Source organism: Selaginella moellendorffii, unplaced genomic scaffold (genome assembly GCF_000143415.4).
Source record: "Selaginella moellendorffii unplaced genomic scaffold, v1.0 SELMOscaffold_21, whole genome shotgun sequence".
Lineage (NCBI taxonomy): Eukaryota > Viridiplantae > Streptophyta > Lycopodiopsida > Selaginellales > Selaginellaceae > Selaginella > Selaginella moellendorffii.
Window position 1 is genome coordinate 1,866,507 of NW_003314282.1, and position 12,098 is coordinate 1,878,604.

The 12,098-nt window shown below is 46.4% G+C and overlaps 4 protein-coding genes across 6 annotated transcripts; 2 read left to right on the forward strand and 2 right to left on the reverse strand.

The window, feature by feature from the left end:
- Positions 1-15: 15 nt before the first annotated feature.
- On the reverse strand, positions 16-1,594 carry LOC9641881 (ATPase ARSA2). The gene is made up of 7 exons (XM_002973415.2): positions 1,326-1,594; positions 1,056-1,180; positions 843-993; positions 681-791; positions 458-596; positions 285-400; positions 16-233 (listed from the first exon to the last, which is right to left on the reverse strand). The coding sequence occupies exons 1-7, from the start codon at positions 1,575-1,577 to the stop codon at positions 45-47; spliced, it is 1,083 nt and encodes a 360-aa protein (XP_002973461.1). The 5' UTR covers positions 1,578-1,594; the 3' UTR covers positions 16-44.
- LOC9641882 (lysine histidine transporter-like 8) lies at positions 1,581-5,892 on the forward strand. 2 transcript variants are annotated; one of them, XM_024678266.1, is made up of 13 exons: positions 1,581-1,671; positions 1,732-1,827; positions 1,883-2,051; positions 2,113-2,140; positions 2,197-2,245; positions 2,297-2,325; positions 2,392-2,445; positions 2,510-2,580; positions 2,664-2,771; positions 2,839-2,898; positions 2,954-3,111; positions 3,155-3,616; positions 3,682-4,003. In XM_024678266.1, the coding sequence occupies exons 1-12, from the start codon at positions 1,634-1,636 to the stop codon at positions 3,246-3,248; spliced, it is 954 nt and encodes a 317-aa protein (XP_024534034.1). In that variant the 5' UTR covers positions 1,581-1,633; the 3' UTR covers positions 3,249-3,616; positions 3,682-4,003. The 2 variants fall into 2 exon arrangements, with proteins under 2 accessions (XP_024534034.1, XP_002973261.2); XM_002973215.2 differs by lacking the exons at positions 1,581-1,671; positions 1,732-1,827; positions 1,883-2,051; ... (6 more) ...; positions 2,839-2,898; positions 2,954-3,111 and adding exons at positions 4,426-4,559; positions 4,621-5,045; positions 5,104-5,235; positions 5,288-5,892 and having other exon boundaries at positions 3,459-3,616; positions 3,682-4,366.
- Positions 5,893-7,063: 1,171 nt separating this feature from the next.
- LOC9638262 (phytochrome-associated serine/threonine-protein phosphatase) lies at positions 7,064-8,733 on the forward strand. Of its 2 annotated transcripts, XM_024678268.1 has the most exons (10): positions 7,064-7,181; positions 7,246-7,392; positions 7,456-7,523; positions 7,583-7,640; positions 7,725-7,835; positions 7,892-7,942; positions 8,012-8,155; positions 8,216-8,311; positions 8,374-8,445; positions 8,510-8,733. In XM_024678268.1, the coding sequence occupies exons 1-10, from the start codon at positions 7,101-7,103 to the stop codon at positions 8,591-8,593; spliced, it is 912 nt and encodes a 303-aa protein (XP_024534036.1). In that variant the 5' UTR covers positions 7,064-7,100; the 3' UTR covers positions 8,594-8,733. The 2 variants fall into 2 exon arrangements, with proteins under 2 accessions (XP_024534036.1, XP_024534035.1); XM_024678267.1 differs by having other exon boundaries at positions 7,246-7,523.
- A 977-nt stretch (positions 8,734-9,710) lies between these two features.
- LOC9638263 (probable beta-1,4-xylosyltransferase IRX10L) lies at positions 9,711-11,866 on the reverse strand. The gene is made up of 5 exons (XM_024678288.1): positions 11,574-11,866; positions 11,078-11,466; positions 10,732-10,973; positions 9,972-10,655; positions 9,711-9,909 (listed from the first exon to the last, which is right to left on the reverse strand). The coding sequence occupies exons 1-4, from the start codon at positions 11,656-11,658 to the stop codon at positions 10,142-10,144; spliced, it is 1,230 nt and encodes a 409-aa protein (XP_024534056.1). The 5' UTR covers positions 11,659-11,866; the 3' UTR covers positions 9,711-9,909; positions 9,972-10,141.
- Between the last annotated feature and the right edge of the window lie 232 nt (positions 11,867-12,098).

Below are 12,098 nucleotides of genomic sequence, written 5' to 3' on the forward strand. Positions count from 1 at the left end.
CGGGTTAGTCATTAAAAAAGATAACCGTGGGGGGTTTTATTAGGCTAGTCCGCGATTTGCTTTCCCTTTCTCATTCTTTCCAGCTCTGCTTCTAACTGAGAGATTCGCTCGCGCAGTCTCAAAGTTGCCGCTTCGATTGATTCGTCTTGTAACTCCGACGCTGATGCCGCCGCTGGCTTGTATGGTGTCATTAAATTCGCAGCGAATTTCTTGAGGGCAGTGACACCGCGAACCTGCCAGAAACCAAAAAAATCTTAGTTGCTAACATCAGCGTTTTTTCTCACCTCCTCCGGTAGCAGCGGCAAGAGTGTCAAGTTGAAATCCTCGTAGAGCTCGTAAAACTGGTCCAGATACTTTTGCTGCATTTTCAACCTCGCTTTCAAGAGCTTCGAGTCGGAGGCTGCAAAAAAAGTCCATAAGTCAGCGAGATGAGAGTCTGAATCGGTGTGGCCCTCACCTTCTTCTGGAAACAGGACTTGGTTTATGATGATGTTGTGAGTGTCAATCTCAAACCTCGCGAGCTCCTGGACTAATCTCTCGGTCTCGTACAGTGACAAAAACTCTGGGATGCAAACGCATAAGAAGGTTGTCAAATCCTGCAGCAGTCGAGTTGCTGTTGTTTGATGTCTAGAAAAAATAGAGACTACAGGAAAAAAAAACAGAGCTTTTGCTTTACTTACCGGGTCGCGGAACTGTTCGTTCACTTGCTCAATCACGCTTTTCATGGCCTCGAGTTTTCCCATGATAGCATCTTCTCGAAACTCGTCACCCAGACCAAATAGATGCGAAACCTGTAAAACCGTGAAACGTGAGGGAAATAGCCTTTTTTTCTTCGCAAGTACCTGACTGATCATGCCACCAAACTTGTTCTTTAGGCTCATCATTTTTCCCAAGCACTTCTCTAGCGTCGAAGGAAACTGGAGTAATCGTAGTGTGTGTCCTGTGGGAGCTGTGTCGAAAACAATCACCGAATAGTCCATGGTTTTGACAAGCCTAGATCATCAAAAAATAGATAGAAAGACTGAGGACCATGAAGAATACAATAGAGAGCTTACTTTAGCATCTCAGCAAAGCTCACTGCTTCGTCAATGCCGGGGATGGCATTCGTAAGTTCCGAAAGAAATCCTCCCATTCCCTCGAAAGCATCCAACTCGTCGCCTTCCATGCTGGGATCCACTTCCTGATCAATCCATTAGAAGGAGACCAAGACAATGATCCAGCAAAGAAACATTCTAATAAAGAAGCCACGAAGAACACAAAAAAAAATATAGCAAAGAAGAACGCAGCAGCATACCAGCGCAGATCAGAGATTCTCGGGAGCGAACCATTGCGAAGAGATTGGAGAAGCCATCGACGAGCGTTGGCGTGCGCGTAAATTTCTGCTGGAACGCATCGCTGAGGTTGTGCGCCGGATCCGTGGAGATGATCAACACCGAGGGCCGGATTTCGGCGAGCAGGATCGCGAGCATGGAGCTACACGTTGTCTTGCCGACGCCGCCCTTACCACCGACGAAGATCCATTTGAGCTGCTCTTGATCCAGGACATTGCGCACGCTCCCCTCCAGCGGTGTCCCCATTCCACTGATAAACCCTAGACGTACTTAGGGTTTTTACTTAGCATGCGAGAAGCGCGATGAAGCGCTGCTTCGCGATTCTTCTTCGATCGCATCTGTGAGTGGAAATTTCACGCATTTTTCTTGTGGTCGATCGATCGATTGGAATTTTTCGCAGATGGAGCAGAGCCGTGGCGAAGATCCAGAGTTGCATCGATAAGTCCGTTCAAGCGGCAGGGCCGACCTACATTTTTCTTGCGTTCTTCCTTATGAGGTATGGCGATATTTCTTTGGTTTTCCTCTGCGCGATCCGTGATCCGAGCGTCCAGCTCCGTGATTTACTTGTTTTTTGCCACGATTCTTCCCACTCTACACAATATGTACTCGTTGAGAGGACTGCTACACGCCGCGATCGGCTGCTGGCTCATTCTAAACGTTTTCTTCAACTATTTCTACTGTATCTTCACTGATCCTGGCAGCCCTCCAGCAGATTTTCTTGTGAGTTTTTGTGTTTGGTTTTTCTATCTTGGTACTCACTATAGGCCCTCCTTTCTCGCAGGACAGTGGAACAAGATGGTGCAAGCATTGTCCGTTTGCTCCTTCCTTTCGTCCTTCTAAAGAAAAAATTTTCCTTGCTTTGCAGGCCACAAGAACAAACCTGCGTTTACTCACCACTGCCATATTTGCAAGAGGTAAGAAAGCGTCCTTCAACTTGATTTTCTTACTCGAAGTCTCAATTCTAGGTGCATTTTAAGAATGGATCATCACTGCCGTATCCCTTTTTCCTATTTTTCTGTGCTCAAGTATTCTGTTTTCGTTTCTTTGACATAGCTTGCAGCGTGGATGCACAACTGCGTTGGTTTTTACAACTACAGATTTTTCTTTGTATTTTGTAAGTATGATACTTGTTCTCGGAGCTGAGCCGATAAGAACTGGGTGGGATATTTTCGTGGCAGTGTTTTATCTCTGGATTGGGTGCGCCTATGCAGTATACATGTCTTCTCAGCTGCTATTCGCCGATGACTATGTACGTTTTCTCTCTCGTGATTGAGAAAAATGAGATCTTGCGCTCCTAATCACTTTTTAACGAAATGCTTGCCTCGTGGCCAGAACGAGCAGGAGTGGCAACTGCTATTTACTTTCGTTCTCTCTTTCGGCATCTTTGGAGCCTTGTCTTGTCTCTTTGGATGGCACATCTTCCTTGTGGTGACCGCACAGGTATGTGTGCGTGTGGCGCATTTTCGTTTTAGCGAAACTGAACTGAAGTGGGGCGTGTCCATGACAGACTACCATTGACTTTTATGGGAATAGACAACGGAAGCTAGAAGCTAAGAGCAGAGGCAAGGTAAAAGACTAAACAGCATTCATTTTTCCAAGCTCTGACCAAACTTCCTCCGCAGGCCTGGGTGAACGTGTTTGATCTTGGCGCGGCTCACAACTTCCGCAACGTGTTCTACTCTGGCGGACGCCACCTCTGGTGGACAGTCATGCTGCTGCCAAGCAGGGCCAGGCCAGTCGGGGATGGCATCTCCTTCCGTACACGCTATCAGCTAGATGTGTAAGCGGCCGGGCATTTAAAGCTACTGACTTATTGAACTCAGACCAGAGCCAAGTGTGGGTTCTTCTCGGGAGGAGCCAGAAGATGAAGAACAAGCTCGTATTGACTTTGTGTCAGCAAATGGGCCATTTTTCTAACATGGTGCATGTGACGTGAAGAAAGGACTGAAGGAAACAATTGGCCGAGCAGTGGAAAAGCCGTAACATTCTGCGGAAGAGGAAAAAACTATTGACATATACTGCTGGATCAAGTCGAGGCAGCAAGCAGCAGTGTTGGTGATCTGGGAAAAGAGATGGTTTTGAGGGGAAGCAGCATTCATACCAAGCTGGATTTTTGGCATTTCCTAGATAGAGCAGCAGCTAGACGGGGGTACTGGATCCAACAGCTTGCAACTTGCTTCCGACGCTGCAACAGTGCTTGCCAGCCAGCCGGCGGAAAGATTTTTCTTTCCGTTTCCTATATTGCTCCGCTTGCTGCCAAGGTCAAGGCATCATCCATCCACTTGGTAAGTAACGTCCTTGTTTTCTTTCCCTTGTCTCACTAACGAGTCAAATGTTTTTTGTTGAGCAGGGATGATCAGACACAGATACTGTCAAGTATTATCTCCAGAATCAGCGACAGCGATTAGGTGCTTCGTTTTTCCAGGCTTTGCAAACCACGCAGCATCGCGCCACGCTCTTGGTGTGGTTCTTGAAATTGGGAAAGTTCCGAAGCATTTAAGTGCTCGAGGGGTCCATCTCTCATCCGGCTATCAACTGATGCAGCTGACTGCGACAGTAGAGGCGCTCGTTTGCACAACACGAAGCTGAGGGCCGGAATCGATGTTATCGTATCGGCTGCTATCATCTTTCCCGGATCTGGACCAGCATTGGTCTTGAGGGGCTCATAGCTAGCTCAGGAACAGGATGGGTGAAGATGGGGGAAAGTTCTCGAGTTTTGCAATGGAACGGGAACCCGAGGTCTCTTCGCTGCCTTCCACTCCTCAGAACAACCACAGCATTCCGCCATCTGTTGCCCGTTCTCCGAGGAGAATGATGCTGTCACCGATGGGAACTCCAATGCGCAAAGCTTTCGGCAACATGAAGTGCTACCTGGAAGAAATCGGGCATATTGCAAAACTTAATCCGCAAGACGCATGGCTGCCTATCACCGAGTCTCGAAATGGCAATGCCTACTACTCGGCCTTCCACAATCTCAACGCTGGGATTGGTTTTCAGTGCCTCCTCCTGCCTGTGGCTTTCAGTTTCCTCGGCTGGTAATGTTTTGTCTATCGTGGTGTAAATATCAACTTTGCTCATGTTTTCTTCTTCACAGGTTTTGGGGAGTTTTAGCGCTGGTGGTAGCGTTCTTGTGGCAGCTCTACACTCTCTGGATTCTCATCAAGCTGCACGAAGTCATACCTGGGAGACGATACAATCGCTACATCGAGCTGGCCCAAGCAGCTTTTGGTACGCTTCTTCTTTTTCTTTGATTCGTTTCATCGAAAGTCCGTGACTTTCACGTTCTCAGGGGAAAGATTGGGATCATGGCTTACTTCATTCCCGATTATAAGCTTATCAGCTGGAACAGCCGGCGGTCTAATTGCCATCGGTGGCAGCACACTGCATCTCTTCTACAACTTGGTTTGCATCAAATGCCATGGACAAAGCTTGACAGCCATCGAGTGGTACCTGGTTTTTGCAGTCTTGTGCGCCATTATAGCACAGCTGCCCAACCTCAACTCGGTCGCAGGAGTTTCTCTCATTGGAGCAGTCATGGCAGTAGCTTACTCGACGATGATATGGATCTTGTCAGTTACACGGGATAGACCACCCGGTGTTAGCTACGACGTTGCGAAGCCATACTCATCGGTTGGAGCAGCATTCTCCTTCTTGAATGCTCTAGGAGTGATTGCATTCGCCTTTCGGGGCCATAATCTGGCTCTCGAGATCCAGGTAGAGTTTTTTATTTGTATTCCTTTTGTCTAACAAGAGTTATTCTCTTCTCTTCCAGGCAACCATGCCTTCGACTCTCAAGCACCCGGCCTACGTTCCCATGTGGAGAGGTAGCAAGGCAGCGTATACTCTCGTGGCGATTTGCTACTTCCCTCTCGCGATAGGAGGCTACTGGGCTTACGGAAAACTGGTAGCTTTCACTATTTTCATTAACATCCCGACTTACAAACTCGCCAAAACAGATGCTCCCGACTGGAATCCTCACCTCCATGTTTGTCTTCCATCGCTCGGACATATCTCCGGCGTGGCTCGCGACGTGTTTCCTCTTCGTCGTGGTGAGCTCTCTCAGCAACTTCCAGATTTACTCCATGCCAACGTTCGATCTCGTGGAGCAAACTTACACCGCGAACACCAACAAGCCGTGTCCCAAGCTTCATCGGTTTGTGTTTCGGCTGCTCTTTGTCTTCTTTGGCTTCTTCGTGGGGATTGCGTTCCCTTTTATGGCGAGCTTTGGAGGACTTTTGGGAGGAGTTTGCAGCGTTCCAGTCACATTTTGCTACCCGTGCTTCATGTGGCTCAAGATAAAAAAGCCACCGAAGTTGAGCTTCAGCTGGTACCTCAACTGGACGCTTGGAATCTTGAGCGTTGTCTTTACTATTGTCGTCACGATTGGAGGAATCTGGAGCATCGTGGACACTGGATTGAAGTTCCAGTTTTTCAAACCACAGTAGCATTGGGAGGGTAAAGAAAATCCATTTGCATCCATTTCATTGTGGCCTAATGCCCAAAAAATATGTAATAATACTTAAATTTCTAAATGATGGAAAACCTTTGGAGAGGAAGACAATCTATTCCAAAGCCTTCAGTTTTTTGAGGGCCTGTAGCAGCCAAAATCATGAACATCACTACTGCTGTATGATGAAGTTCGACGTATCTTTTAGTAGGTCGATCAGCACTACAGATGTGAGCTGAAGCTGTACATTTCCAATTAGATGGACAAGTTGCAAACCATTCACGACCCTAAAAGTTGTATAATGTATTGATATGCAGTAAAGTAATGCTTGATTTGCTTTGATCAATTAGAAGTTTATAATTTTAAATATGTTGAAAAGATTATTAAAAGTGAGTGTTAAAATGTGAAATGATTCATGCTATATTATCTTTTGAAAAATAATTATGCTTCAAAATCTTTATAGGAAACCTTTGTACTCAAATGTTCTTACCACATATTATTCCAGCAAGCATTTGCTAAACAAAGGTTCAAAAGACTAAAATGAGCGTTTCCACTTTTGCACAATTAATTTAGATTTACTGCTTGCTTGGTGGAAATGAACCTAAAACATTGTCATTCCTGCACTAAATAATCAATATCAGCTGAGTACAATAAGTACTTTAGGGCAGATTAGCCTTTACTACTACTGCTACCCCATTTAAAGCTTCTGAAGTTAAAATATCAAATGCTACACTTGCATATTGAAAAGTTCATGGCAAGATTTATGTAATTGTAAAATACCTTTGTGTCTCTCTAATTTCCTGATAGATCTCTTAAAATTTTAATCATTGTGCCATGAGATATTTTCCATTGATGAGTAGAAAGCAGTAGAAGTAAAGTAAACCAAAAACATCTTAGGAGAAGGTAAAAAGAAATTCAAATTTCAACAAAAAATCCTCGGAAGAGATTTGTCCTTAATGATGCTGAAGAGGTCTTTCAGTGAAAACTACATTGAGATAGAATTGCAAATTGATTACAAAATAAGGGTCAATTTAGTTACCTGAGGAAGATGATTTTCATTCACCTCCTCTTTTGCAATAAAAACAAAAAGGTTTGCATTTTAGTATAAGAAACAAAGTGGAAGGTCTCCATCTTTGTTGCTGGAGTTAGCCCTTGAATCTATACTCAAAGAAAACCCTGGGGATTGTAGCAAAAGGAATTTGACACAAACAACAATGCAACGCCACACTTAATATCTTATTAGTATTTTGTTTTGATGAACATAAGTTTTTAATCCAGGGATCCCCACATTTTAGGGCGGCTCGTTCGTGGCGGGGGCGGGCATGGACTTGGATCAGTGGATCGAGAAAGTGAAATCCGGGCAGCATCTACTCGAGGACGAGCTCAAGCAGCTGTGTGAATATGTGAGTGCCGCAATTCCTTGCTCTTGTTTCGCCTCTCGCCATGGATCCTTAGGGCCGGTTCCAGGTGAAGGAGATTTTGGTAGAGGAGTCCAATGTGCAGCCAGTAGACAGTCCAGTGACAGTGTGCGGCGATATTCACGGCCAGTTCCACGATTTGATGAAGCTCTTCCATACCGGTGGGCACGTCCCTCACACAAATTACATCTTTATGGTAAAATCGAGCTCTTTGAATCTAGTTGTTTCTTACATTGCTTCCATTGCTCTTCCTTTCCAGGGTGATTTCGTGGATCGTGGATATAACAGCCTCGAGGTTTTCACAATTCTTCTTCTTCTCAAAGCGAGGTTTGCAAATTCTTTTCTTTCCAAATCGGAAGACACAATGGGTGTGGTTTCTCAATAAGGTATCCTGCGCATATGACTCTCTTGAGAGGAAATCACGAGAGCAGACAAATTACGCAGGTGATTCTCGAATTTTTTTTTAAGAAACTTTTGTTCTCCCCAACGAAAAGAATTTTTTTTTTAACGCGTTGTTTGAGCTTCCAGGTGTATGGTTTCTATGATGAATGCGAGCGGAAGTATGGAAATCCAAACGCTTGGCGTTACTGTACTGACGTTTTCGATTATCTAACTATCTCTGCGATCATTGACGGCAGAGTAAGTCTTATCAAATTTTCTTTTTTCCTTTTTCGTGCATGACGTTCCACTCTCAGGTGCTCTGCGTTCACGGTGGTCTATCACCTGACGTGAGATCCATTGACCAGGTATCAAAGCTATTGACCTTTGAACTCCAGCTCTCATTCTTTTGGTTTTTTCTCTTTCAATCTTTGCAGATCAGAGTGATAGAGAGGCAATGCGAGATACCTCATGAAGGTCCATTTTGTGATCTCATGTGGAGCGATCCGGAGGACATTGAAGCGTGGGGAGTTAGCCCCCGTGGTGCCGGATGGCTATTTGGTGCACGGGTTACTTCCGAGGCAAGTGATAAACGAGCTGAGAATTCCTTATATGCTTCTGTCCGTCTCCTTTCTCCACAGTTTAATCACATCAATGGTCTGGAGCTGGTGTGCCGAGCACATCAACTAGTACAGGAGGGATTGAAGTACATGTTTCCAGATAAAAGCCTTGTCACGGTAACAAAGTTCTCTTCTAGACGAGACTAGCTTTCTTAACTTGCGGGTGTCGAAACCTTCAGGTTTGGTCAGCACCAAACTACTGCTACCGCTGTGGAAACGTGGCATCCATTCTAAGCTTTAACGACGTGATGGTGAGCGCTGCTCTTGTTTTGTCGATTTGAGCGAGCTGAGGTTTCTTTCTTTTTCTTTTCGAAGGAACGGGATGTGAAGTTCTTCACAGAGACCGAAGAGAACAGCGCGATGTTGGCACCCAGGGCCAGTGTTCCCTATTTTCTTTAGAACTGGCGCGTGTATTTTTTACACTACACAGGTGGGCTGTAAATTATTGGAATGGTCTATCTCTTTTGAGAGGGCGTTTTGTTTTCTCTTCTCCTTGTTGAAAACCTTTGTGCCATAACATAAGAGCCATTTAAATCATATATTTGATGAGGTTGTCCTAAACTTCTTAAGTAACCAATAGGAAAGATATTAGATGGTTGCGAAGCTGTTTGTGCCATCCTCTTGCCACCCCAGGGCTTTCGTTAAGCATCCATTTCTGTGGCTAGCTCAAGCAATCCAAGGAGTGGAGTGGGATTACTTGACATTTCTATATTGCTAAGGGGGAAGTAAATGAAAATCATCTTCCAAGGTATCTAAATTGATCTCCATTTTCTACTGAAAAATTCTATCCCACAATAGATTGCGGTCAAAGACCTCTTCGAGAAAATCCCTTCTGAGGATCTTTCTATGCTGCTGAGACTGCATTACAGTTTCTAGGTTCAGTTGAATTTCATTTTTACCTTTTACTGTTCTGAGAGACGCAGTTTTTCCCAAGGTAGTATTCTTAGTTTCCTGAATTTTCTAAGAATTTTTCAAAGTGCAGGCCTAACATTTGATATCTCAGCTCCCATAAAATTCTTCACGAAGTTTGAGAGTTACATTTGCTGGTTTCATATCACAAGTCCAGAAGTAAAGTCTTACAAAAAAAAAAAAAACAACTTCCAAAATAACATCTGGCATTAACTTTTTGCCAGTTTTTCTACGCGCATAATCTACACGTCGCGGCAGGCAGAAGGGGATGCCACCAACACCACGGAGCCAGCGGCGCGTGCCCAATCTGTATGCTAGAAGTGGAGCCTACCTCCATTTTCCCATGCCGGACTTCTAACTCTCATCCTTTCTGGAAGATCCAGGAACTCCGCCAGGTTCTTAAGAAACGCACGGCCATCCTGATCGCAACCAGTCCAGCGTAATCTACATGACAACCTTGATTGGTTTACGCCTGCCTAACCCCCCCTTGCTTGGAAGACTAGTCCGCCACCTTAGCGCTGCAGCGAACACAAAGCATGGGACCTACATGCCGGTGACAGTTACAATTAAACACTTCTCCCGATGACACTGGAAGAACAAAAGCGCAAAGAAAAATGAGAGAAAATGCTCTGCTTTGCACAAAGATCAAGCGAGGCAACAAATTGCCAAAAATGAAAAGAATTTTCGATCAAAACACCAGCACAAATCGTCGTTGCCACTGCTGCCGAATGCACATATTTTACACCACCAAGGCTCCCTCGAAGATCTCCAGAAACCAACAAAACTAGAAGAGTAAAACACGACACCTGCAAAGAACACGGAGTGAGTACACAATAATACGAAAACGATCCATCGCATCGAAGCTTACCAGTGCCTCAGAAGCTGCAACAGCTGGTGCCAGTTCCTAGACTCTCTGTCAAGCGTGTTTCTCTTGCTGCTCTTGTTAAGTTGTCAGCTTCGTCGTCTCCAAAAACTAAATCGTAGTTTGCGTTGCGCGCGAGCGTCATCGCATTCTTTTGCCAACGATCGATCCCTGCTCTACCATGGTTTCAAGTCTCCAGGAGGGCCGGAGCTCCAATTCAGAGCCTTCTCCCCTGGGTTGAGATATATCCTCCGGTCGTGCGGAAGCTTGCGAGCGAGCCCGTTGAGGATCTGATGGAACGCGTCCCCCGGTTGAGCCGGTTGAGGGAAGAGCATTGCCTGTTTCATGGCGGGTGTCGCTAGCAGCCGTTGCTTCTTGAGGATCACCTCTGGTGGAATGGACGTGAGGATGGTGTCCAGCTTCGGCACGTCCTTCTCTGCGACGAACACTCCAATCTCCTCCCACGGAATCGCGTCGGCAAACGGCAAGACTATGTCGTCCGCGATGATCACTGGAATGCAGCCGAAGATCACTCCCTCCACGAGTCGGGGGCTCCAGGGAGCCCAGCCCAGTGGACACAGGCAGAAGATAGCTCGCTGCATGTCCTCGTAGTACGTAATCGGGTGCTCGGTAGAGATGTCAAAGAGAGGATTATCCTTGAAATTCTCCCAAACAGCAGCACGAGCACCCCTGCATGAGCAGCAAATGTCAGAACCGAATAAGATCTTTTCAAACAAAGCTTTTCTATGTATTGAGAGAACTTTACCTTGCGTAGTAGCCTCCTTCCGGATCGTTGCCGTAGTCATAGAAAAGACCCCGAAAGTAGACGAAGATAGAGCGCGGTATGCTCGGTGGGATGAGATGGGCCTGCATCTTTTGTGGAGGGCAGTAAGGAGGTACCACAATGGAGCCCTCCTTCAAGCAGACATGATACCTCTGCCCGAAAGTTTGGACTAAAGTAGCGCGCTGCAACAAGTGAAGAATCCCGCGCTCGATCGCTTTTTCCTCCTAAAATTTCAAAGAAAAAGGAAAAAGCCAACGAGGAAAAAGAAGAGTGAGGCGAGTTAGTAGACTTAAAGCAAAAGAAAGATGGAAAGAAAATTCAAACCAACCTGGTAGTGAAAGCAAGCTCCAAAGTCGTGAGGAACAACGAAAAAATGATCAGCACCCTCCGTCCGGTTCCAGTACGGCCACTGATTCGAAATGTATTGGATCACACTCCGCATCATCCTGGGAGACTTGAAAGGCAGCGGCAATCCATTCCGTGTCAAATCGCAGGTAGTGTAGACTGGAGTATAGAACCAGTCTGCTTCCTCAGGATTGAGAGTGCGCACAGCACTGCCTAGAAGAAATTCGTGAACGAAAATCTCGGTCGCGAACATGTGAGTGAGGCAGCGAGGATCCTTTTCCAAAACTTTTCTATTGTACTTGACTGGGAGCTCGTAGACGAAGACCTTGAGCCTGCCGACGGGATCGTCCTCTAAAACATCGCCAGCGCTGCCTGTAGAGGGGAAATCCGAGAAGCGTCGATCAGCGCCAGAGCAAGAAGCCAAGAAATGGGAATAATATTGCCCGACAAACCCTACATTCTTGCCAGATCCAACCCACCTGAAATTCTCTCGTGCTGCTGCTGCTGCTCCGCGGATGCGCACAGCGCCAGCCCCAGCGCCAGAGCGATCCAGGCAGCTCCCATCCCGAAATCGCCAAGAACAGAGACAACGCGGAGAGGGAGAGGGAGAGAGAGAGATCAGCCCCGCATTGCGCTGCGCCGTAGCGCCCGCGTCTAGCTCGCCGGCGGCCTTGACCGCGCTGCTCGCTCCATCCCGCCCTAGGATCCCTCTCCTCGCTCAATCGCGCGTTGTTTCTTGGTCGCCATTGCCAGTGGTAGCTAATTCATTCTTTTCTTTACCTAAAGCCAAACAAAAAAGATGGTGAGTGTGAATGCGACCGGGCGTTTGTTAGCTTGTTGGGTGCTAGCGTGGACATGCCACCACCCTCCACGTCGGATACCGTGATGCTGACTCAGCACCAGCTCACTACAACCACCACTAAATCTCGAGGGGTCCACTCTAGAGAACGCTTCTCTTGAAGCTACCTCTTTTTGACACCGCAACCACTGCCAGATGTTAGATG